This window comes from Myripristis murdjan, chromosome 2, assembly GCF_902150065.1.
Source record: "Myripristis murdjan chromosome 2, fMyrMur1.1, whole genome shotgun sequence".
NCBI classification, from domain to species: Eukaryota; Metazoa; Chordata; class Actinopteri; order Holocentriformes; family Holocentridae; genus Myripristis; species Myripristis murdjan.
Window position 1 is genome coordinate 1649425 of NC_043981.1, and position 26510 is coordinate 1675934.

The 26510-nt window shown below is 40.3% G+C and overlaps 3 protein-coding genes across 4 annotated transcripts in view; 1 reads left to right on the forward strand and 2 right to left on the reverse strand.

Moving 5' to 3' along the window:
- The window catches only part of LOC115371224 (septin-10-like), a 15645-nt gene extending 5181 nt beyond the window's left edge, over positions 1-10464 (reverse strand). The window contains exons 1-6 of the mRNA XM_030068446.1: positions 10079-10464; positions 8482-8596; positions 6834-7029; positions 5898-6084; positions 4462-4623; positions 926-1022 (exon numbers count right to left, since the gene is read on the reverse strand). Of these exons, the coding sequence (XP_029924306.1) occupies positions 926-1022; positions 4462-4623; positions 5898-6084; positions 6834-7029; positions 8482-8596; positions 10079-10111 (790 nt within the window). The 5' untranslated portion in view covers positions 10112-10464. The remainder of the gene's footprint in view (positions 1-925; positions 1023-4461; positions 4624-5897; positions 6085-6833; positions 7030-8481; positions 8597-10078) is intronic.
- Positions 10465-10630: 166 nt separating this feature from the next.
- On the forward strand, positions 10631-16237 carry LOC115371206 (ankyrin repeat domain-containing protein SOWAHC-like). The gene has a single exon (XM_030068402.1). The coding sequence runs from the start codon at positions 10816-10818 to the stop codon at positions 12694-12696; it is 1881 nt and encodes a 626-aa protein (XP_029924262.1). The 5' UTR covers positions 10631-10815; the 3' UTR covers positions 12697-16237.
- A 4648-nt stretch (positions 16238-20885) lies between these two features.
- dhrsx (dehydrogenase/reductase (SDR family) X-linked) overlaps positions 20886-26510 on the reverse strand; it is a 35827-nt gene continuing 30202 nt past the window's right edge. For both annotated transcript variants that reach the window (XM_030070333.1, XM_030070326.1), the window contains exon 7: positions 20886-25316. In XM_030070333.1, coding sequence (XP_029926193.1) covers positions 25134-25316 — 183 coding nt within the window. In that variant the 3' untranslated portion in view covers positions 20886-25133. The remainder of the gene's footprint in view (positions 25317-26510) is intronic.

A 26510-nucleotide genomic window follows, 5' to 3' on the forward strand; every position in this document is an offset into this window, starting at 1 on the left:
CCCTGATCCCGGCATCACAGGATCTGCACACTCCTGGAGCCATATCACAGAGACCTACTATCCTGTAAATCCTCTCTCTTCCTATCCTGCAAATCCTAACTGTCTAGTAACCATGGTAATTAGGGTTGGGACCTAATTTAGAAAGTCCTAATTTAAGATAGGAAAAGTGTATTACACAACTATCTTGACTTACCAAAACCTAAAAAAAAAAAAAAACCTATCCTAAAGTAAGGATAACTGTTAAGCCGTCCTGATGGTTTCACTTTTTGTGTTAGCTAACTTGGCTGATCTTTTATTGCTTTTCCAGAACCAACAAAATGTCAAGAGGCAGAACTTCCTCTTCGGACTCATCTGTCTTCAAGTGAAATTAGCAGTCTGCTGTTAACTTAGGATTGAAGATATGAAGTTTCTGTAATGTAACCCCTGCTTTGCAATATAATGCATCTATATGCCTAAACACTTTTTAAACATATGGACGACCCTCTGCATGATAATTGTGTATTTTGTCATATTTCACAGTCATGCTTCACAGATTTCCACTTATTAGAGTCTTGGCATGTTGAAATTGTTGTATTAATATCTTCCATCCTGCTATAGTCTATATTCTTTTTGTTGTATAATGTCACTGCTATAGAATGCCAGTTTCTGACAGGGACCATTTGATGTTTTTCTTAAAAATGTTTCATCTAACAGTTTAAGGTCAGCTAAATTCCCACATTCATTTTGAGACATCAGCTGAAGTACCATGAACAAATGAGACCACCCCTCCAGCACAAATGGAACAAATAGCAACATCCTCTGTAACAAGAAGCAACTGAGAATGTGGTCATCATTCGACAGTAAGTCAGTGTGTCACAACTATTATGACAATTACATATTGATGTTTAAAATTAGACATATAATATCTTTAATAGAGAAGCTTTACCTTGCACTACACCCCAAGGATACTGGCGTGCTTTGACCATCTTATTCCCAATCTTCACCTCCTCTGTGCTCCCAACCACAGCAAAGGGCAGGATACCCTGAAAGAGGTTCAAGAGAAAGCTCAACGTTTTGCTTCCATCCAGTTTAGCAAGAGACACGACGTCTGTCACAAAAGATCATATGAAAATGTTCTGGCCTTAATGTGACATTCAGTGTGTACAGATAAGGTCCAGATTTGACATGCTGTGGCTAAGTAGTGTGACTTGAAGTGATACTGTTGTCCAAAGCAAGCTGGCACACTGCATCTGTAAAACACTGTTCAGGCTGATAACCAGCCACACTGATTGTGAGATTTCTTTTTTTATTTTTTGGCATTTACACACATTTTTCCCCCAATCAAATGTTTTAAGGTAGCACTGATTAATTACTTTTGTGTGATTCATTTCATCATTCTTTGAATTTACATTAAGTCAGTCAACATTTTATTTGGCTATTAATAATCATTTTATGTAACCTTTAGTTGTGACAGCTTGTAAAGTTGGTTTCAATAAGAACGCCACAAACTAATCATCATACTCAACACTACACTGTGGAGGGGCTTCAGCAACACACCTGCCAAGTTTGTCGATGGGATGTATGGTCATGGCACTATTCGAGCCACAGACACACATACAGACAGAGATTCCTCCATGTGTACAGCAGAGATGGATATAAACCACATACTGAGTGGTACATACTACAGGTCTAACTGCCTGATTGGTTTGTAGCTCCTGTTACTTAGAGGTGCACCTGTAACTATTAAGAACTTATATTGTGCTAAATGAGCTTCTTCCATTGCAAATTGTCAATATGAAAGCACTTTCATTTGATATACAATAAACATTCAGTTTTCATGGCATAAATAGTTTTTAAGATGCAACCTCTTTCTTTGGGAAAAAAATGCAGGGTTGCATGTTAGATCTATGCCAAATGTTTATTAATGCTTCAAAAACACATTAGTATACACCAAGTTTAGACTGATGTGTAACTAACATTTAGATTTGACCAAGGACTTTTTGGACTGTGTCTATCTTCAAGTGGTGCCAGGAGCCTAGTGTCTGCTGCAGAGGGCTGAGCTGTAGAGAGGGCAAGCTTTTCCAAGGAACTCACAAGCCAGAACTCAGTTGCCATGCATCTGTTCTGTTTTGTTTTTTCTCTCCTCTCTCTCCTCTCCCTCTCTCTTTTTTTCAGCTTGGTGACTGCTAGGTGCCTGTGTCTGCTGGCTGGAGGCCATTGCTGCACTGCTTTCACTCCTCTACCCTCATCAGAGGACTTCAGAGACTGTGGCTTACTGGTAGTTTCAGTGCCTCTGACTGGCCAGATAGGCTTGCCTGTTGCTGGCTAGCAGCTGGCTGGGGATCTCCATCGCTGGCTGGCCTGACTTGTGACTGGGGAGTCTGAGCTCATTTGGCTGCCTGGGCCCAGTGCTGCCACTCACTGCCCTCAATTCAGCTGGGCAAGGAATCCCATAACAGCCACCAAGTGCCCTGACAGTGGCTCCAGTCCCACCTCTGCTTCCCTCTCTCTTTCTCTCTTGCATCAGTGATATCTGACACCATGCAGTATTTCTCCTTCCTATGTCCTGCTGACTGAGGAGAGGGGGGTCATAAAGCTTGTGAAAACCTGCAGCTGTAATGATTTATCTGTTTTCTAGAGGCATTGTTGAAACCTTCACTAACCTAGTTAGCTACTTTGTGGTGAAACTGTAAGGATGAGTGAAAACAATGAACCTCATCTAGTTTAGCCCAAATGTAATGCTTCACATGTGCTGAATTTGTATGTATTATACTGATGATCAACTTGTGTGCCGTGGCTTTTCCAGCACTGTGTGCTTGGTTCACAAGATAAGTTATTCTGGTAAGCTGTTATGTGCTATGCAGCAAATTGCTTGGTTTTCATAGAAAATGAATCGAGGCTGAACATGCTGCTGCATGGATTGCTTTTGGTGTGGCTCAGCCAGGGCTGCTGCAGTGCGCTGTTAGCTTAGTCAAAAGCACACTGGCTACCAGACTTCCCTGGCAGGCTGGCAGAGTGTCTCACCACAGGTCAACAAGAAGGCCAAGACATGAAGCAAAGGATCAGACAAGTTTGTGAGGCACTGACTGTTTGGCTAGCAACCAAGCAGTGGTAACAAAGAAACCTGTCACTGAACATTTTAACAGTGGCTAACATGCTAACAGTGGCATAGTGGCTAGAGTCCTGTGACTACATGTTTTCAGCTCAAAACAAATGGGCCGCATGTACACTAAACTAGGTTACAGTAGCAGCCTGGAATTTATCTGTGAAAACACTTGGAATAACTGTGCAGATAGACCACTGTATCAATGATGTTGCTGGGTTTTGCCTGATACTGTAATATCAACATTCACTTTTCTCTTTGCTCAACTCTCACCCCATTATTGTCAGTCAAGGAGCAATGTGGTGTAGTTTGTTAATAATGTAATACTGTATGCACAGATAAAGTTTGCAGTTTCAAAAAGGCACACTTAACACAGCTGTACAGTAGAGGGTGGCATGCAGGGGTGAACTGGTTAAATGAAATGTTAAAAATAAAGAAAACAGAGGTCAATCACATTAGAACTGCTTATTCATATATAAATTTGAATATTTATTACTAGATGGGGGAATACTTATTACTAGATGGCGCTGGTAATGGCGACACTCAGCAGCAGTGTGTGAGTTGTTGTGTGTATCTGTGTGTATGGTTTTTTATTTATTATTAACTGCTGACTGTATCACAACTTGCCCCTCAGGGATAATAAAGTTACCTTACCCTTATTGTTATTATGATTTATCCCACCAGTTCCTATTGACTTTTTTTCCCTGTCCCATGCCAGTCCTGTAATGGACAGTGAAACTGACTCCTATCCCACAGGAATCACATGCCCCACAGTGTCCTTCAAGAAATACCAGTCTCTAAGGTACAGTAATGATTTCACTCTAGCATGATTCTGCCATGGTAAATTTGTCATCTTACATGCCTTAAGTCCTGCCCTCTATTATTAATTTAAAAGCTAGTAAAGGCTTTGAGAGTAATTACATAGCCCGCTGTAATATACTACAATTTAATGTCAAAACATAGATCAGTTTTACCCAATTACCCCTCGGGGATCAATAAAGTATTTCTGATTCTGATTTTACATGAAGAGGACTGAAAAGTAATTTTTAATCTGAGGATGTTGGTAAAGTTTCTGACCAAATTTCATGGGACAGGAAATCACTGCATGAGTCATAGAGGTGAGTGTGTACTCCGTTTATGCATTGTAGCCATTCCAAAAAGGTTCTATGCATCATATATAGTCTGATTTCATGCAGAGTACAATCGGCCTGTAGGGATATGTTCAAAGTCGAGACTGTAGTACAACGTACACTTCTTACATCTTAAATGAAACTAACATCTGAAACTGAAAATACTAGGGCTACTACAAAGAAACTTTCACAGAATCTTTCAGATGACAGATGGTTAGGGTTAGTGATGCTGGAAAAGGTGGTACTCACATTCATGGTAGAGTTTATGCTGGACACCGTCTCGTCGTCTGTGGGGAACTGGTAGATCTGAACCCCGTTGCTGACCAGCTCACTCATGATCTTTAGCTTGAATTTATGGAGCTCACTCTTGGAGATTGTGTCTGCTTTGGCGATGACAGGTATTATGTTTACCTTTGGTGGAATAAAACATCAACAGTCAGTCTTCTTCCAATTTCATTTACAGTGTATAACTAGACACGTGCAGTCGATGAACAACAGCTTTTACTTAATTTTTATAATTACTAAAATGATATATTTACCAGTCAGATCAGTGGTGCTAAATACATATCAGTTGTGTTGTGTTTAAATTTAAATTACAGTGAAATTAACTATTCCTCATTTTGCTGGTGACCCCCTGGAAGACCCTTAAGGGTCGCCCCCTGGGGTCGCCAGACCCCACTTTGAAAACCACTGTGCTGGAGGAAAGGTCATGGGGTCATCAAAGTTAATAGGGTTCTTCCTCTAGCAGACATAAATGTGCACAGCAAACTTGAAAAGATTCAAATGGACAGTAGTTGTTGTAGGGCTTGGGGCAAATCCATCATATACCTGATACTGTTGTTCCAGAGCTATAATAAATACAGACATAAAAACCAAACAGAATAAAATATCACTAATAAGGGAAATATCACCAATAATAAATACACTATATTTTTTAAAAAATAGATTACAACCTAAATAAATAAATAAATACATAAATAAATAACAGGAACGCAGATCAAACTGAGCATGTGCTGTATGTTTGTGGTTCTGGGTGCCAACATTGCTTTTGTCTCCCTCCACTTGAGCTAGTTATACTAGTTTCCACCATGGTGGAAAACCCATGATAAAGACACTGTGGATCAAAAAGGTAATTTCCCACCGTGCTGGTGACATAATGCTTCACACCTTTTCCTTTCCTTGAAATGAGAGTGAAACATCAAACCAACACTTGGGAGGGACTTCTCTGGCAGTGCTGACTGGGCCCTCTGCTATGTCAGACTTGTTCAGACCTGTTTTGCACAAAACCTTTTACTACAAAGCAGTGAAACCATGTTTCACACTGCCATAAAGCAGCACACACAAGTTGTACACCAATGAACAATCTATTAGTCAATGCACAAGGAAATCAGTTATACTACTGATCCTGTATGCCCACACTATCAATCAATGAGACACAACTGCTCTTTACTACAATCTGCAGCTAGCTCAGCTGGTACATAAGAACTTTCCCAAACCAAGCTGGGAAAAGAGCAAGCACAGCCTCTCTCCCTAGAACAACATGGTGGTGGTTGAATCTGCAGCCAATCATTATATTCAAACTGTTTTGACATCAATATTATATCGCAGTACAGCTGGCTCACTAACGTATTCGGCAAGGGGGTGAGGCCCTCGGTGCTGACACTATGAAACACTGACCATCTCACCTTGCTATCCAGTTTTTTCATGGTAACCAGGTCCAGAGATTTGAGCGAGTGTCCTGAGGGTGAGATGAAGTAGAGGCAAGCGTGGATACGTGAGTCGTGGTAGTTGTGCAGCGACCGCTTGATCTTCAGTTCCTCTTGCAGATACGATTCAAACTGGGTGTCGATATAGTCCACAATGTGTTGGTAACTGGATACAGCAATGACAAATAGCACCAACAACGTAAAACATCATTAGTTACTGTTGGGAATATTGTTTATCAACTTTATTGACAATGCTATGTTTTTATCATCACACTTCAAAACACACAACAAGGGAAAACAATGTAGCAAACATTTCTTCCATTTCCAGCCAGTGGAGAAACATATAAGGCACTCTTTGGAATTAACAATAAACAGCAGAAATAAAATATCAAGTTCTTATTGATATAACCAGGAACACTGGATTGGAATTTAAAATTTAGCATCTCAAATCCAACCTCTAACAGACTGGTGAGTTCACACACATTAAAATGCAAAGACTTTAAAATAACCTGAAATAATGAAATTAAAATGACATAATTCAGTCATGTTGAAGGCTTTGTGTTTGTTGCCTTTGTGAAAGGATTTCACAAAATTTCTGTCTCTAACATTTTTATTGTTCATGCGTTATTACTTTGCTTGTATTTCACAGACCAGTGCCCAGTCAGAAGGGCCACTTTATGTTTGTGCTGTTTTGAAACACCCTATTCTCGACAGCCATACTGACATGACATAGCAGCTAGACCCAGGTCTTATTACTGAAATTAAGGTTCTGTTCCATTTAGTGGAGCAGAGCCTCTCCAGTGTGCCAACTTGCACTAAAACAGGACTGTGGCTCTGTTACACCTAAATGGAACAACATTAATTAGTATGAGCAGATCAACATCTAATAAACCATGTGTGAATGTGCTCACATACCTCTCCTGCTTGTTCATCTGATCTCCAAAGCCCACCGTGTTGACGATGGTGAGCTTCAGGCGAACGTTGCCCTCCTGCAGGTCGTAGGTCTTTGCTGAAAGCTTCACATTAGGTTCAAAGTGGGACGACTCAAAGTTCTCAAAGTTAGTGTTGAACAGCGTGTTCATCAGAGTGGATTTGCCGATACCAGTCTCACCTGTAAGTTAAAGTCAATGTAGAATTAGAGTTACCTCAGTCTCATTTGTATGGATCAAACTCCGATGACTCATGACTCAAGATCTAAAACATTATTTACTTCTGATAATTTCAAAATACATATAATCCATCCAAGGAGCACTTCCTGTCCATTCAGTAAAAGTTCAACAATTACAATAGGTTCATACAGTTTGCCACCACTCACCATGGTGTATTTAGGTCAAGGAGGATTGTGGAAATCAGTGGCGAGCCTCTTAAAAGACTGAACTATGCTGAACATTCTTGGAAGACTAGCCTAAATGTTACACTAAAATAAAAAAGGATCCATACAGTTCAGAAAAGGTCTTCAAACTTTTTATGCTCGACCCCCAAATGATTTTCAATATTTTGAGTAATTTTGCCCAATAAAAGACCCTGATATCAAGGGATATTTAACAAGAAATCTAACATCGATCCAGCATCACTGATCATTTTAACATTATTTTGGTTGTCGTGTGTTTAACTAGCTAATTTTATTTATTTTTTGGCCTATTTATTTTCTAATTTACTGATTTTCTTAACCATTGTTCCAGTAATTTCTTGCAACTCTCCTTGTCACTTGTTTGATGTTTTTTTTTTTAAAGAAATTAAGTGAATTAATAAAATAAAAATGTTAAAAATGACCCCTCATACGTTTTCTGCATTTTAACAATTTCTGCTGAATTAAATTACCTGGAAGCCCCTCGAGGGCCCCTGGGGGTCCTGAATCCCATTTTGAAAACCACTGTCTCAAATAAAGTGTCTCTGTCTTGAATTATAGTTTATGCTGTAACTTTGCCAATAAGCAAGTCAACATTAAAAATACAGATACTTGAAACAGATGTGGCATAACATCCTCCTCTTACAACAGAGAGGGACATGTATTAGGACCGGGAGGGTTCAAACTTGCCATTGTACTGGGTCCCCAACTTGACTCTGATAAAGCCCTACCAAGTGTCAGCACTCTTAGATCTTGTAGTTACTGCAAACCAAACTGCACTGTTAAAAATGTTAAATTTGGTCAACATTGCAACATGAAGCAAACTCTCACTTATTATGCATTACTGAACTGTAAATGGCCTAAACACCAAATATGACAGTTTCAGTGCAATAGGAGCTTGTTTTAAGGAGTTAAAGCTGTTTCTTTTCAAAACTGCACCACACCACACTGTTTACACTGTTAAACGAGATGCATGCTGCAATCTGAATGAAGCTTTCACTTACCTTGAATTACTATACTGTAAATGGCCTAAACACTGCATTTTGCAGTGCATCGGATAATTTAAACTATTCCTCATTTTGTTGAGGATCCCCTGGAAGACCCTGAAAGAACACTAGAGGACCCCACTTTGAAAAGCACTTTAAAACATATGCCTGGATGTGAGTCTTTTGCACTGCTCATGCATTTTATGAAGGAAATGATGATGATGCTCACCAATGCAGAGGATGTTGAAGCAGAAGCCCTGGCAGGTTGATTTGTTGACCAGCTGGTGGGGGAGACTGTCGAAACCAACGTGACCAGACAGGGAGAGGGGACGGGCAGTTTTGTTCTGTACCCAGAAAAGTAGTTCATAATAAAAGTCATTCTTATCTGTATTAAGCACAGCTGAAATGGATCTATCGTCCTGCTCTTTATGTGGATGTCTAATGTGATTTTAAATCAATTGTGCACCAAATTTTTAACTGCATGTTCCATTTTGTTAGATGTTTCCAAATTTATAGGCCACATATTTTTATGTTTCTTTTTTCTTTTTCTGTTTCTTATAATTATTCTTTTAAGAATTTGAGCAATTGCAAGTGACCCAATTTCCCCTTATAGTCCAGTAATTTCTGGCCAAAACTGTGGTCAACCTAGGACAAATTGCAAGAGAAGCAAACTCAACTGATTTTGTATCCTCAGTTTGTCCTGAGTGAGGGAAAAAAAAGTCCCAAGAAATCCCATTGGTGGAAAGTTTTGAAAATCACGTATTTATGACCACATATTACCAAAAAACACTGTTTTTAACACACAGGGGAAAGGGGTTCAAAATTTTACTTTCAGATATCACTATAAAAATTCACAAGATGATTACACACACAAAGACAAGAAAAAAAGTCAATTACAAGTTCTTTGAATTATTCTGTTTACACATGCATATCACACATTATCTGATTTGATATGTGCTAATAAGGAATATAAGGAATAAATGCCAGAAGAGACATTTAAACAGTGAATTAAAATGTTACTATATATATAGTAACCTTTAATTAAAAGGTTACTATTTAACAGTGAATTAAAACCTTTTTTCATAAAATGACTGGACTATTAGGGATCAATGAAGTAGGCCTATTTCTGACCCTGAAACGTAGTATAAAATTTGTCAGCTTGTTGCATTGCTTAGCAGCCAAAACCTTTTCGTTCGTTATTGCCAGCAAACAACTGGGATTTGTGTAAAGCTGTGATCAATCAAAACTTTATTTGTACAAAATCTCAGCTTTCGGAATAGGCTCCCACAAGGCTCGCGCCCACCATCCAAGATAAAGGCTGGTGGAAGATGACTGGGAAATAAAATCAGAAAGAAACGTGTAGAAAGGCTGGCATGTGATTGAACCGAGAGCCGCTGGTGTCACGGATTTGCCCAGAATTTAATAGTGGTTTCTGTTACGGCTTTGAGACACAATAACGTTGCGTAGCTTTGACAAGAAGCAAATCAAAATTTGGCAGAGGTTTTGAATGGACTTTGGCGCAACATTCTCCCAAAGCAAGTGAGCGGGTGTCTCACTTACAACATGCTTTTTTTCGTATTTTCCCGTCCTCCAGTAGTTAATTAGGAGACGGTCAACACATCACCATTTAGAGACTGGCGATAAAACAATTTTGCAAGATCAAAACATTTATTAATCTCAGTTACCCGACCTTATCGAGCTAACTACACGGCTAACGATGCGGCTCGTGAGTTCGATAACCTCTTCGCAGCTGGGTTTGGAATAAGTTAGTTAGCAAACCAAGGGAAAGGGGAGAGGAACGTTTTCAGTGCCATTAAAATAGTTACCCCTTGTCCCTGCGCCGTGTCGGTTGAATTCATTTTTCCTTCCAGAATTTACTAAGTCTATGCTTAATAAAAACGAAGAAACAAGCCAGCAGTCTGTTCTTGGTGAAGTCCCCGTTTAAAACAAAACTTTCCTTTCTAATGATGGAAAAATAACTTTTGGAGGTGTCAAGACAAAAACACCAACTCGTGTAGAAGTACAATTGATACTTCCATTTCAAATCCGTTTATCTGTTCGCATTTTTAAGAAAAACTGCCGGCACAAAAACATTTTATATTCGCCAGTACTTTGATATCTCGGCCAAAAAAGACAGGTTTGTAATCAAAGAGTACCCCGTACAACATATGGTACGGTCTAGGTTTAGGGCTTTGAAACGAATTCCATTTTGGCTCCGACAGATGACTTTCTCCGTATACGTATAAACCCACTTGGGGCCAACATGGCGCCTTGAGTGTCACAGTTTCTCGCACAGTGGTTGCTAGGAGGCAGAGAACGCCTCGACGCTAGATATAAAACGCAGGGAAAGGTTGCACCTCACACTTGTCCTTGTCGGACAGTGGTAACGGTTCTACCTTATTCAATTCTGCGCTCGGTGTTAATCTGGTCGATAGTAATGGACGGGACACCTTGAATGCTTGTTAGCCCGTTACATGTTTTTCTTATAACGTTACCCTGTGGTTAGTATGTGACTTTATGAAGTTTATATTTTGATCGGGCTATTTTTTTTTTATTGATTGCAATGGCCACCGAGTGCACTCAAGAGGCGATCCTGGCTTTTCTAACGGAGAGAGGAGGCAGAGTGAAAAACACGGATTTAACGAACCATTTTAAAGCGATATTCCCGGACGACCCAGAGAAAAAGGCAATGATCCGAGAGAAATTCAAGAGCTATGTTGACAACATTGCATTTGTAAAATCGGAGAGTGGAGTTAAATTTGTCTGCCTGAAGAAAAAGTTTCGGGGTTCAGTGAAAGAAAACGCATGTGTTGGCAACGGGACAAGTAGGTCAGTTCAAGGCTTGGATCAGGAGAGGGACACGGTTGCTGAGCATGGCAGCAGCTCTGTAACAGCTCAGCAGCCAGGACCTACTGAAAATAATGACGCTGCACCAGAGCCATCAATGCCTTGTGCTGCAGGAGGTGAAGTGCAACAAGAAATATCACCTGGATCAGGTTACGGAAATGACAGTCAGGTGAGAGTGCCGCATGCTTTCTCTCCTGCGCCCATTTTGGCTGACAAAACAGACGAGAAAAGTAACTACCATGAGTTTGTTTGTGTAGTTGAGGACGTTGAAAGCAGATCGAGAGAGATGGGAAGCCTGGTAAGCTCTAGCGGCGAGTCCAAGACGGGTGAATCCAAGGAGCAGTGCGGGCATTCACCTCCAGACATACCGCAGATTGCAGTGATTGAAGCTTCACCACTCCCAGCAACTGCAGATGGAACCATGTTTACTTTGCCTTCACCCACACAAACTGGTACTGCAGGGCAGGCAGACACATGTGCTGGACTAAATCCCAGTCTCTCCGTTGACAGACAGGTTGAAATAGACGCTGATTCATTATCAGGAGGAAACCTGAGCGAAGCTGACCAGAATGCTCTGAGTGTGGTGACCCTGCGACCAAACTCCAGAGGATCCCAGCACAGACTGCTGCCCGGTCAGCCAGAGTCGGAAGGGGAGGACGAGGTGCAGTCGGACACACAGAGTCTGTCTGGGAGCGAGGGGAACAGCACCCCGAAAGGCAGCCGTAAACACTTCATCGAGGTCATGATGAACAGCTCGCCCCAGGTGAGACGCAGCATAGTGTTTCGCAACTCTGTTTACCTGTCATCCAGGAGCCAAGACTCCAAAAGCGACAGTGACTCAGCCTCCTTGATATCCTGCACCCTGGAGGATGACCGCACCTCGGTCGCCTTGGACCCGTTGGAACACGAGTGGATGATGTGCGCGTCGGACGGGCAGTGGGACAGCCTGCACCGCCTCCTCACCACAGAGCCCTACCTGCTTCTCAAGAAGGATTTCGTCACTGGTTTCACTTGCTTGCATTGGGCCGCCAAGCATGGCAAATCCGAGCTGCTGGCGCTGATCATCAATTTCGCAAAACAGCAGGCCGTGCCCATCGACGTCAACGTCCGATCCAACACCGGCTACACGCCTCTGCACCTGGCTGCCATGCACAACCACATGGAGGTGGTGAAGCTCCTGGTGGGTGCCTACGACGCTGACGTGGAAATCCGAGACTACAGCGGGAAGAAGGCCTGCCAGTATCTCACTAACAGCGTGACAGCAGACATGCGGGACATCATAGGGGCATATGAGAGCTGTCATTCGGAGAACGCACACGCCAGGGACAGGGGACGCTGGAGGTTCTCCAAGGTTCTCCCGTCTAATCTGAAGCCACTCAGACTGCGAAACCACAACGAGAGCAACTCAGTGGAAGGGGAGAGTCATTCAAAGCAGACCCCCCTGATGAGGACATCATCCTTCAGCAGGATGAAGCAGAAGATTCGGTACAGGACGTCCCAGATCGTCCACAGCAGGTCGTTCCGTGACACCGAGGAGCTGGAAAGCTCTTTGAAAGGGTTGTTTAAGTCCAGACCTAAGTCACATTTTTATGGATGAGATACCCAACAAAATACAACAGGGAATATAGTGTTAAAGAAATGCAACAGGAAAGATCATGTTGTGGCAGAGCAATACATTCCTTTTTTGTTTTTGAATGAGGCTGCAAATATCTGATATTTTGTGTAGAAATTCAATATGTTTTTAATTTGACATTTTTTTTATGCCATTATTACCCTCCTGGGCAGTACTGAGATGTACTCATGTAAGGGCTGGAAAGGCTCTGAACAGCATTCCTAGATGGAGCAATAAAACTCTCCATTGAGACCAGGGATGATGATGATGATAACAGTAACATCATATTCAACATATCCATTAGGATCATTCAGGTTAAGGGTTTTCCATTCACAACCATGCACCGTGATTAATAAGCAATCATATCAGAGGCAGGTGAAACTGAGTGGACCATTTTTGTTTTGTACTAAAAAGCCAGTATTCTGCTCCCAAAAGCATTAACTTTTAAGTTTGCCCTTTAACAAATCTCCTGTTGGCACACAAATAGCCTTTTTAATTTAACCTCTTCATGCCCCACCAAAGAACCTGCAATGTTTTATTTTAGATGCTGACATTAACATAAAATGTAAGCATGCCACTGTAACACAACACAAGAACGGACTTGTCTAGGAGAGAAAACGCTGTTCTAGGTGTTGTTATGAAGGGCTTGGCGAGAAACATCTTTCTCATTTCAAACCAGAGGGAAAACAATGTAAATACTTGCACTTTTATAATCAAAACATATCTTCATCCTTTGAAATTACTAATACTATAAAATAAAGTGCAGTTATATGATTCTGGCACCACATTTAATTTAACCTTCACTTGAGTGTTTGGGATTCTCCTCTTCTACTTAATTTGTTTATGATGACAAATGGCCATCAGAGATATAGGCTAGTATCCAATGATGTATAATGCTCATTTATGGCCAAAATGTCACTTTGTCCCTTTGGCAGCAAACCCTCAAAATGATAGTATCAGCATGAACAGGCCTTATAATATAATTATGCTGACAGCAGTTTGAAACAACTCAGATTACATGTTCAGAGCATAAATGATGTGACCTCAGAGGCCTGCTCCCTTTTATCCGTCCATGGCTGCCACTGAAGCGTCTTGCCCCCCACTGGAATCTGGATCTCTGTAGACAGGTTTCTGTGTCACAGGGTTGTTGCTACTAGGGTTCCAACTGGCTTTGGAATTTTGGGAGTCAGGGATTTCAGAGAGAGGTATTCCAGCAAGGTGAAGTCCACACAGTAAAAATTCTGTTGAATTTACAGTAAATTACTGGCAGCTGTGGTTGCCAGAATGTCACCGTAAAAATACGGTGACAACGTATACACATTTATGGTACATTGTTCTGAGAACCGTAAATTTCACAGTCAAGAACTGTTGTTCTTTTATGGTAAATTACTATGACAAAACAGATATATTGTTAACTTGTTTACAGGGACTTTCTTTATAAATAACTATTGTCATATTAATTTGTTTCCAGCATACTGCAGTACATATTGTCTGGAAATGTAACCCTGTTATAATCCATCTGAAATGAGGCACTGTATTTTGACTTGATACCTTGGGGTAGTTTTAATCTTGTCCAGATGAACTAATGGTGCTTGGCACAGTTATAGAAATCTTTATAGCAGTGGTGGGCTGAGCAGTTTTACTCCTTACAATGATATGGAGACACTTAAAGAACACGTGCTTGTTTTTCTGTATTGCAGGTTGTGTTGTATCTCTATAGCCCCAATTACATTCACCGTCCAGATGATGGACTGAAATGATGAGTGTATCAGGGTAAAACTAAATGAAGGTTCTCCCTGGCAATACTGTTACGGTCTAGGCCAGAAGCAGGGGTGTCGTAGTGGGGGGAAAAGCAGGACTGATTACTCAGGGCCACAGTGAGGGAGGGGGCCCTCGAAAGGCCTGAAATAAAAAGGTTTGCCTATTGACCGGCTATACAATGGCCCAATAAGATTTCTTTTCATGGGGCCCAAAATCCCTGGCGGTGCCCCTGGCCAGAAGTCTTCACATTTTTTCATGTCCTGGATCTCCAAGCTGATCCTCATTCAAATCATATATTTTAAGGTCAGAGCAGTGATGCTGATGAATTTAAACCATTCCTCATTTTGCTGAGGATTCCCTCCAAGACCCCCAAGGATCCCTGCTAGACCCCACTTTCAAAGTCACAAAAACACAAATTTAAAAAAAAAAAAAGAAAAAAAAAAAAAAAAGCCAGGCTTGGATGACTTTCCAGGAGTAGAACAGAATCTATTTTGTGACTAGTTACACATCAGGTGGTTTTCAGCCCAGCTGGAGTGGAAACCAGAGTGAAAGCCAACATAGTGGGCAGGGCTCTGACTCCCTCCTGCAAAGTCCTGGAAAAGTCACTGGATGACAGGTCAAGGCCACAGAGGGAACCCTGGCAGGTTTAGGGTCACACATGTAACTTGCACACAAGCTCTTCAGTCAATGCAAAAGGCCTCCCCTGGTCACTTTGCAGTTTGGGAATTACTAAGTTCTGTATGTCTCTTTTGAGTTGAGTTATATTCATGATCTTTTAAAGTTATAATGCCATAATTATTATAATTTTTTGTAACCATTTTTTCACCCTCTTAACAAAATTCACATCATTTCTTTTTCTTTGTCAATTACTTTTTTTCCTTTTGTGGTAATTTTATGTGAATTTTTTAAAATTGAAATTTATATGTATTTATAATAGTTATAAATAATCTTGTACTTTTTTAATTAGCAAAAACAAAACTGAAAAAATGACAAGAAAACTATATTTGTAATTATTACATTAATTCAAACAGCAGAACAGTGATGCTGGTGGATGTCAGATTATTTAGGTGTTAATATTCCAAAAGTCAAGAGTTGTGCCACCTGATCTTTGACTGAGTGTGTCCGAGCTGCAGTCCCGCCGCACAGAGCCTCAGCACCACAGCCTGTTGATGTGTCAGGATGTGGCTCAGTGCTTGTTGACTTTCTGAGAAGCCTTGGACTTTTTCAGCAGTCATTTCCCATCATCTGACATGTTGATGGTCAAATTCACCGAGGAGTTTTGTAAGCATGGCTCTTGTTTGCCAGTGTGGGAGAGTAGATCATCTGTCTCTTTTCAATCTGTTGACTGTTTCCATATAAAGAAGCCACGAGCTGCCCCCCTGTCATTATGGTGCTGAGGTCACTGCAGCGCAGCCTCAAGGTTTAATCAGAAGGACAGCGTATGAGGACAGCTTCTTTTCTGTTTGCCACCAAGTTTTTCATTTAACCCCCTAAAGACATCGGATTTCTTGTTGAAATGCTTGTGAAAGGCATCTGAACAGGCTGCATTCAGACACCTCTACAGGCATTACCCTCCTGAAACCTGAGCAAACTGCTTCAATTTCTTTCAAAACATGGGTAAAGTTCAATGAGCAACTTAGCAAAAAAACGACATGAATATTTTCAAAAAACTTTAGTGAAAGGTTCTGAGAAAATGACCTGGAAATTAGCTTAAAGGAGAGAGAGAGAGAGAGAGAGAGAGAGAGAGAGAATTATTAGAAACGTTGAAAAAAACTAGAGAAAACTATATGTTTAAATATTGCAATTATATTATATATTGATGCTAGAGGATTTTTGTGGCTAATTTTCAGGTCTCTTTTAATTTTCAATTCCAGTCATTGTTTTTGTTTTTTAGTTTCTATTCTTTCTTTCTTTTTTCATTCACAAGTAATTTTCTTGCAAACTTTTAAGTCATGTCTTTTTACTATGTCTTGTCTTTTTACTATGTTTTTGAAAGAAATCAAATGAATCTGCTCAGACTTTTTTTCCCCATTTTATCCTTTAATTTGGTTTCAGGAATTAGCAGAAGAGCCTGCCACTACATTTCTGGGTGTTTTGCTTGTTATTTCAGTCTGCAGATGTGTTTGACAGCGTGAGTGAACTGGACCTGAAGCACCTTTTTGTTGTTAAGATTCTAGACTTTATAGTGGACTAACATATCATCTACTAGGCTCTTAATTTGTTGTCATAGAACAGACTTAGCTCTTTGGCATGCAAAACCAAGACTCTCTTTTACCTTTTGATAATGTATTGTACAGTTTATCACTTTGGCAAAAACAGCTCTTAGATTTTTATTTACACATCATTTGTTACATAATATGAACTTGCACTTTTAAAGCACTGGAACAAATAGCACCTGGGTGGTGGGACATTTTTTATGTGATTTATACAATAATGTGATTTTACTGTATTAAATAAACAAGACCATAATTCAACTTACTGCATACAAGTGTCTGATTTTTGTCTCTGTGGCTGCATACTTCAGTTAAACAGATTTTTTTTCCACCTGTCTGATTTTTTTCACCTGAGCCTTATGAAACTTCTCTCTGGTTTCCTGTTTTTAAGTAGTAAACAAAGTTCTACTGTCTTTCTACCATGGTTCAGAGTAAGATCTAGTACTGACATATATCACAAAAAGTACTAGTCAGAAAGAAATAATAGTTTTCTTGCTGTTTATTTTCCTTTTTTGTGGTATTATGGTGATTTTGTGTGATTTAGAATGTTTTTGAAACATGTGAATTTGCCCAGGTTTTAAAGGTTTTGTATATGGATATGATAAAAATGACACATGAAAAAAAAAAAAAAAAAAAAAAAAACCCTCACTCCTGAACATTGGATCCCTCTCACTTTTGAACTCTTGATGTAAGATCATGAAGAGGCAAAAATGTCACGTGGATATCTGTCTGAAAATGTTGAGTGTCCACTAGATGGCGATGTAGGTCAGCGATCATCATGCAGTCTGTGAGCATTTTCTCGTGCACTGCCTTGCCGTGTTGGAGTGATCAGAGGTGGATCATACAGTGTAGAGTTTTCTTTTTGCAAGAAAAGACGTATTCGTCTGTTGGTGATGGTTTGCTCTCTCTGCATCAACAAGTGTGCTGAACCAGGGCTTTTCCAACTCGGCCATGTTCTGGACCCCCTACCTGACCCTCATGTCATCCTTTTCAAAATGAATTCAAAGTGGTCACATGAAAACATCATCACTCATACATATTTTTGTGCTGCAGTGTTTGTCTAAAGAATTTGAAACCTGGGCAAATTCACCTGATGTAGCACATCCCAAATTTTCAAATCAAGGAGAACATAATAGTCACATTTCACCTGTTTGTTTGGCTCAGGCCACACTAGAAAAATGATAATGTGTTTCAGGACAGAGCCTTCATCAGCAGGTTCAGTGTGGCAATACAGACAAGGGCAGAGTTCATATGCAGCTGGGGGATGGAGCCAGTTATTTGGGAACCTATCACTTTCTTAACCCATGGGTCTAAATTCAAGAGCCAATCACAAGCTGGAAAGGAAGAAAGAGGGAAAAAAAAGGCTGCGGGGTTTGGGGGGTGTCAACAGTCATCTCTGAGACCTGGGGACAGTAGGACAGCAGGACATGTCTTTGTCTTTTGATGATGTTGTTGGGGGAGAGAGCACAGCAGCCTGCTTTGACTTGTAAGTCTCCAGGCTTGAGACGTTTGAGGCAGCCTCGACACAAAAAGCATTGAAGTGTCTGCTCACAAATGTTGTGCTGTCACACATGATGTATCTGTCTGTTCCCGGGATTAGCCTCTACGCCAAATCCTATTTTTCCCGTCTAGGGGAGCTGTCTTGAAATATCCAGCGGGGCACTCTGGGCTAAGAGAGAAAAGCAGCGATTTGTCAGGGTTATTTCTCAGCATCATGTTGTCTTACAGGCCAGGCGGGCTACTTAATCGCAGAAAGGACAATTGACAGCTGCCTTGATTTTTTACAATTGAAATACCTCAGCTTCCAAAAAGTCCCTTTGTATGCATGTTTTTTTTTTTTCAAACTCACAAAATCCCAAAAGGAAAAAGCTGCTATAATTTCACATATCCCCCTCATTTGATAGCTTGTTGGCCAAATTCCACTGGTGTCCACAGTGCTAACCTGTTGTACTTGGTGTATCTTCACAAATACAGCACCCTGTCACTGTCTGCTGTGTGATTACACTGACCAAGAAATCCTTTCATGATATTTTTCTGATTAGAAATTATGTCTTATTTTCAAATTCATGTGGTAGAGTAATTCAGCATGGTACACATCATACTTGAGGTGACAGTAATGTTCATTGTTGAATCAGAATTAGGATTCTGACTTAAATTAGTTCATCACTAACCAGCCTCACAGTTCTGCATCTTTATTATTGTACATTCTATCCAGACCAAGGTAAATATGAGTGTTGGATCTATCCTTTCTTGCACATAATACATTCACATTTGAGGCAATTCAAGTGCCTGCGAGGGTAAATCAAACACCCTTCTGGAAGTGCAATCGCATTCCTCCCCAGGTTTGCCATCATGCAGTTAGCTCGGCCATGATGATTCCACTCTCGAGGTGATTTCAAGGGTCATGTTGCTATTCCCATTTACATCTAATCATTGCATTTCACCGTCGTGTTCTTTTGACTCTTTGCCACCAAGCACAACAGCTAATAACAATCAAGCCAGGCGATGGGGTCACTCGTTTCTGCTGGGCACAGCTGCTGCTGAGAGCTGGTCTCATCACAGAGCAGTGGAGGAGGGGGGTTCATATTGCCAGCTATTTGGGTGATGGAGATTAATCACTGCAATCCAACACACTTAACCTACCCAGGCATCACTCAACAGTGAGGAAGTACAAGTTCAGCATGGACAATAAGCTTTGCAGACGGGAGTTTTACATCTTCAAATGTTTCTCAAATGCACAGCGGCTCTGCAGAACTAACTCACTGACTGAGTTAAACCTCAATGGGTGGAGCAAAATTAAGATATCTATATTTCAGAGCACAAGTTAGCTCAATGACAAAACTACATGGTGGCAGAACTCTTGGCCAAAATATATTTAAAAAAAAAAATCATGTTTGGATCTGCAAGCAACTTACAGCAGCATGGAAGTTTAGCAACATGACTCTCAGGGCTCTATTTTAACAATCTCAGTGCACAGTCTGCAGAGCATGGTGCATTTACAGTGTGGTGTTATTTTAACAGTGGAAAGAAGGCTGGCTGCACCAGGCACATGGTTCAAAAGGGTTGTACAGAGTCTCTAAATTAATTCTGGGCGTAACATGCAGTAAACCAATCAGAGTGCCATCCCCCACCCCCTTTAACAGCCAGGTGTGTCACACCTTGGTGGGCTGCTGTTATAATGGAGGATTCTCCAGGTAAGAAGGAAGGCTTCTCTGCAGAGGAGACGGATCTGCTCCCGAGCAGATCATCTACGGTGACAGCAGGACTCCATCTGAGCTCCCTGAGGTGAAGCAGTGTCCCTGAGTGTGGGACCAGCAGAGCGGCTGGTAGTGAGTGAGCTAACACATCAAGTTTGTGCATGTGTGAATGTTGTGAAGCCTCACTGTTTACATCATGACCATTCCAGGTGATGGCTGGTTTAGACACATCCATTCTTCACAGAGGTCAAAGGGAAGGACTGGTCTGGTCTGGCAGCCTAAATATTATCGCAATGCCAAACATTTTTGAGAGATTAGTATGCAGTGTCAACAATTTGACCTGTTGGTGGTGCAGGAGGGAAGGTCACAGGCTGTTAATCTGGTGCCGTGGTAGTTGAACAAAGATGTTTGTTCACCATGCACATGAAGTAAGACAAAAATCCAGAAAATGGATCAGTGGTTGAAGCGTAGCAGTGGTACATCTGAAAACAAGGAGGAAGAAGAGAAGAAGAAGGAGCAGAAACACAAACAACAAAATCTCAGCATCAGGTTGGTGTTTCACACACTGATGGATGCCTTTTGTTTTCTACCAGTTCTTTTTTCTTTTCTTTTCTTTTTTTTTTTTTTTTTTTTTTTTTATACAGTGGTCAGGGGGTACGGTACTGAAACAAGTTTGAGAACCACGGCTCTGGCCAACATGAATGTTGTCACTAAATTTCATAGCAATCCACCCATTACTGCAGATATCCCCCATGCAAAGATTCATATTTTCACCTGTTGAAGCTGCTGGAGGAAAGGTGAACATGAATGCTGTCACCAACATTCAGGCCCACACAAAAAAAAATACAGGCATGAAACAGATGTTTTCCTAAAACTCCAGTCCTCCAACCTTTTACCTGTCAAACAATCTCAGCCTCATGGTTGATTTCTTAGCATTCATAGTCTGACAAAACAGATGAACCGGAGCGAGTGATCAAATAACTGGTGGGACTCACAAAGGCAGTTTGTTTCTTACTGATTTATATATTCTTCTGTCAAGTGGTACATTTTTTTTTTCAGTCCATTACACAAGGTCGACATAATAAAGTCAGCTCACATGACACAAAATCAAGTCACATTGGGAAAAAGGCATCATTCACAGTGATAATGGTACACCATTTAAGTGCAAAATAATCAACAATAATCACAATTTTCTTGGACTCTCATGTCCTACAGAAATGGGAACACCTCACAAGGTCATACTGACACACATCAATCATACAGTACTTCAGAGGATGTTTTTGACACAAGAGAACTTTTTTTTTTTTTTTTTTAGACCAATAGTTGAACAGAAAGCATGATGATATCTTGTTCAACAACATGTTCAGAGACACCCATATTAATTACTGGATGGACAAAGGAAAATTTAGCCACATGGAAGAATGTGAAGTTACAGTTCATGATGATTAAATTCAAAAATAACAAAAACTCTTCAAGCAATCACCGACTCACCGCCCTAAAGTTCCTCAATGATCCATGAATAAACAAATATTTCAATGCAATGTGCCGATTCAACATTCTTCTGATTTTACAGCCATCTGAAAAAATATCTCTCGATTACAGACATACAAGAAAAATATCTACAAAATCTAAATTCGATCAATGAAAAGATGATTTGTAGCCACAGGATTTTTCAGTTTTGTCGATTACAGTGAACAAAAGATGGCACTTAGATTTTTGGCAACATCTCAGTTTGTTGGCCAAAGCTGGAGCCAACACAACGGTGGTTCACTTTTTTCTATGATGCTACATAATATTAAGATATTAAAGTAAATTTATGTTATTAATATAAAACTACATTTCAATAAGGCCAAAACAAAAGTGTTATTTAAAGGGAAATCCAACCTAAAAAGAGAATCCCCACACAGTTCACACTGACTGGTAGGCTTCAGGTAGATTGACCCTTATATTAAAAATAACATCCAGTCCAGTAAGCATCATCCACCTCCAATATAATGTAAATAATATGATTCATGTCATTAAATTTACTGTATATTGGATCAATCGTACACTGGCTGTCTATGGAAAGCCTTCTCCCTGAACTGACTGATGCTTCAGTATGTTTTATTAATATGACTGCCCTCAACAGAGAGTCTTATGTGCTCCAGTGGAAAATTTGATCCTAAATGTTGACTCAGAGGCTTTGCCACCTTGACAGGAACAAATGTCTGAGGTAAAAACTGAGTGCTCTGTATATTTGGACTGAGAATTAGAACATTTCAGACACTGAAGAACGGCAATAAACATACTGACGAACAGCAGCTTCAGCAATAAATAGAGAAGACACTAATATTATTAGAGCCTCTGCTGCTTCTGTTAGTATCAGACCTAAAAACTCATTTTGGCAGACTCCTAAGGCTAGGTTGCACCAAAACTAACATAAAAACTAACCCTGCTTCAGTGAATCCAAGTTAAGTGATTAAACCTAACATAAATCATGAGAGTTAAACTAAGATGCTGATGCTTGTTTACAAAAAAAAAAAAAAGTATACAGGAGAGGGAAAAAAAGCTAATTTGCATCCATACATTTATAAATGTAACCTTTCTTCATTTTAAGACAGGTTTATCGGCTGGTGCGACAGAATTTCCCGGTAAATCATGATTTGACCTGGTTCAAAAATGAATCCTTTGTTGGTGCAACCTAGCCTGAATGAAGGAAATCTCGGTGCAGGATGCTGAACTTTGTCTAGAAACTCAGTCCACTTCTGCAGAGTGGGGCAGATCTCTTGCTCTGTGGTCTCTGTTTTGTGTCTGTGTATCTACACAGAATAATCCCATATCACAGCTGTAACACATATGAGGTCTCAATCATGGTGTATCTTCATTTCAGGTAGCCCTTCACTGAATGCTAATTAACAGTGTAATCAGAAAGAGCGGCCAGTGATTTGCATTATCTGTGACTTTGCACGATACATGAACAGCTCTAACCTCCTAGATTTCGAATAATGTCAAGTATGAAATAATGGATGGGGAAGAGTGCCACATTACTGAAGTCACTACAGAGACATTTGCAGGTTTAAAGAGGCACTACTAAGGCATTTACATATTAATGCGTCTTGTGCGCTGAGATTGTCTATAATTATTAGCCACTTCAACGCAGAGAAGCCGTATTACCAGAGGAGCTTGGCAGGATCCTAACAGACATGTGAAAAGCCTCCATGTCTTCTGGTTTGCTGACACAGAGGCTCTTCAGTTTGATCAGAGATGGAGGCTGGATTTGGCACACGAAGCCTTCTGTACATTTATCTGTGCAATGACAAGGGCTCAGTTCATCTGTATTTTCCCACAGAAAAACAAAAAGGCAAACTGCTCACCCCACAGAAAGTAAACCATGTTCATACATCATAACACTGTATACATTATTGACAACTGAGGCAGTAGCTTGCAGTTTGTGCTGTGCAGCCATAAATACACACACACACAATAGTTTGGGATTTGGGAAGAATTTACATAAAAAGTAAATTTCCCACCCTGTTACCCACCTAACCCAACGGACTCTTTTGTCATTCCACCCAGTTTCTGTCGTGACATGAGTCAACTTGGGATTGCTTTAGATTTACCTTTTGGTGAGACTGTCTCGTTAGTCACCTTATCTTTTAAGTGCTGGGAACATGGACACCAAAATCACCCATGTGTCCCTGGAGCATTCAAAACAGAACAAAACAAATTACATTATGATATAATACTATATCATAATGTAACTATCCTGCCATTTTTCATTGGACTTTATGTTATTGAGACATCATGTGTCCAACATATACTATGGTCAAGTGTTGGCAGTAGCCTATTAATCACTAAACTTAGCACATGCTAAAGGGTTAGTGTGGTGTCTACTGTTATTATCACTTCATGTGCAGATCTTTTATTAAGGGCTGGTCTCAGGAAAACTGACTTGATGTATCTTCTTTATTTGATAAAACTGTGTTTGATTGGGTGTTGTTCTATAGGTTTTCAAATGTGTTATACCTAACTGCAAAACAAATTTGCCATCTGGGACAATAAAGTGATTAGGCTGAACTGACCTGAGTGGAACATATGTATGGTCAAGTCTTCACAACAGCCTATAATCAATCAACTTAGCTCATATTAGAGGGTTAGCATGGTGCCTACATGGCACAGGGGTGATTTTGGTGTCTAACTTGTGTTCTTATCACTTCATGACTACGTTAACAAACTGGACAATCTCACAAATACTGTATGTTTTTGTTATTCTCATTCCATTCCTTGTTATCCATTATGTAATTGTACTTTTGAGAGGATGGGTCAAAATCTAAAGGACAAGCTTGGGTTTCATATGTATGAGTCCTTATAAATCAGCCATTGTCAATGACTGTTACAACTTTTTCTCTGTTATTAATGTGAACACATGAAAAGTTGTTGATAAACTGCTTTGTCCGGGCCCTGGAGAGGCCATGGAAACTTTGTATTTTAATTTGTGCACACAAAATACTATATCAAGGTCAAAAATCCTAATTTGTGCACAATACTTTTTTTTAGACTCTTGTCTAAAGAAAACGTGACCACAATTTAATGGATAAGTTGACAGCTTATTATTAAATTGTGTTGTTGGGGTTCTTTGATAAAGATGTATTTAACATGGGGATGCGTTACAGAGAGATGTTGAGAGCCCGGCATGAACTCTGCCAGCATCAGAACGCTGATTTAGATCAAGTCACTGAATTGTGTGTATAAGAGGGTATCCAAATTTTGAATACATTTTTGGTCAACTTGGACACCAAAATGTCAGGTAGGGCATTCATGCAACAGCAGGGCTCCAGTGTGTGGCATTATGGGCACATTTTCTTTAGATGAGAGATAAATTAGGCAAAACCTGGGCCCAGTCTCATCCATGTGAGAGCTCAAGCTTGCAGATTGAGAGCTCACAAGAAGCAAGGCATGTGCACAAAATGGGATTTCTTGATATCAGTGTAGTATTTAGTAAAGAAAAAAAGAGAGGCCGTCCTGGGGCTCTGTAGTATTGCTGAAAGGCATCATCAAAACAACAACCATTTACCTGAATCCCACTAATAACCTTGTATGTGATGTGTAGCTATCATCTGTAGTGTTGGCTGGTGTGGACAGTCTGGAATTCTGGATGGCTTACTGGCAGAGTAAGAAAAAGTCAATCAGTAGTTTAATACCACGTGCCAGCTGCAGAACTCATTCCTTCCATGGCTCTGGAGGGTGTAGAACTACTGATGAAGTGACGATGTCAGGCTTCCTGAAGGCCCACGAGCTTGCAGCTCTGCTTCCACAGCTTGGCTTGTATGTCAGTGTTGTACGTAACGTCGGCTGACTGTGTTTTCTGGCCGTTGTACAGGTACCAGCCACCAACGCCCTCCATTTCAGAGGCTGCAGCAGCGTAGACTGCTGTGGAAGCGCCCTCTGCTGGTGTCTGGGAAGTACATAAAAAAATACTATCAAAAAAAGTGGCTTGATGTGTTTAAAGCAAGGGTTTCCAAAAGTTTTCATGCTGGGACCCACATGTATATGTACTGTTTGTGACAAGAGCCACAAAATATTTTGCTAAGTGAAACTGTCAAAAAAGCCCCTCAACATTAAAAATTCCCTTCCACTTAAGCAAACTGCTAGAGACGCATTTTCAGATTTGAGGGTTTCAGAGCAGTGCTTTAGAGGGCTACTCTCCATGCAAAGAACAGATTTGAGGGTTTCCACACCATCAGGTCCTACAAAACTGTAATTAATAATCATCACATTCATCATACTTTTGGTGCAGGGCCTTTTTCTTTTTGCAGTATGATCCTTGTTGATTTATAGTGATTTATTGCTTTACAAAATTTGTCAGTGAGCTAGGACCACTGCATTCTCCAATCATGGTCATGTTCACAGGGCATCATTTCAGCAGATTATTAAATTGTTCTCATTTGCATCATTTACAAATGTCCATTCTCTGATACTGATGAAACAATGCACTGATGCAGCATTGGCAGGACTCATCCATCTCCACGCTGGGACCCACACTTTGAAAATCACTGGTTTATTATTTCCAAGAATTCTCTTGTCAAAGATTTGCTATTGGGGTGTGTGAACACATAGCACCTCTAAAGCAAATTATTATAAAACCATCTACAAATGTCTGGGGCAAAAATCATGAAAACCTCTTACCACTACATGCAATATCCTGTTACGATGGAGAACAGTGAAACACAGTTGAAGGTAATGATGTATTTTTAAATATAATTAATTTACAGGAAATTACTGATTAATTGCTAATTGCTATTTATTAATTTCTCTTTATTTGGGAGCATCTTACAAAGATCTCTGGCGATAATTATTTGCAGCTTCAGTTCACTCTCATGGGAAAGTCTTTGGGGTGAGAGAAAATTACAATTTAGATGCTTATTATGATTCTTCTTTCTCACCTCTGGTTGTTAATTATAGTACTAACTACAACCCCATTAGCATATCTTTGATGTGGGTTTGTTTGGAAAAAAAAAAAAGGCAACTGTCACAATCCCTCTAAGATCAGGGTAATTATAATCTTAACAATGTAATGTAACAGGGAGTGTGGAGATATGGAGCTGAGGATTTTTTTTTTCTAAAGATTTGTAGTGACGAGTTTGTTTCA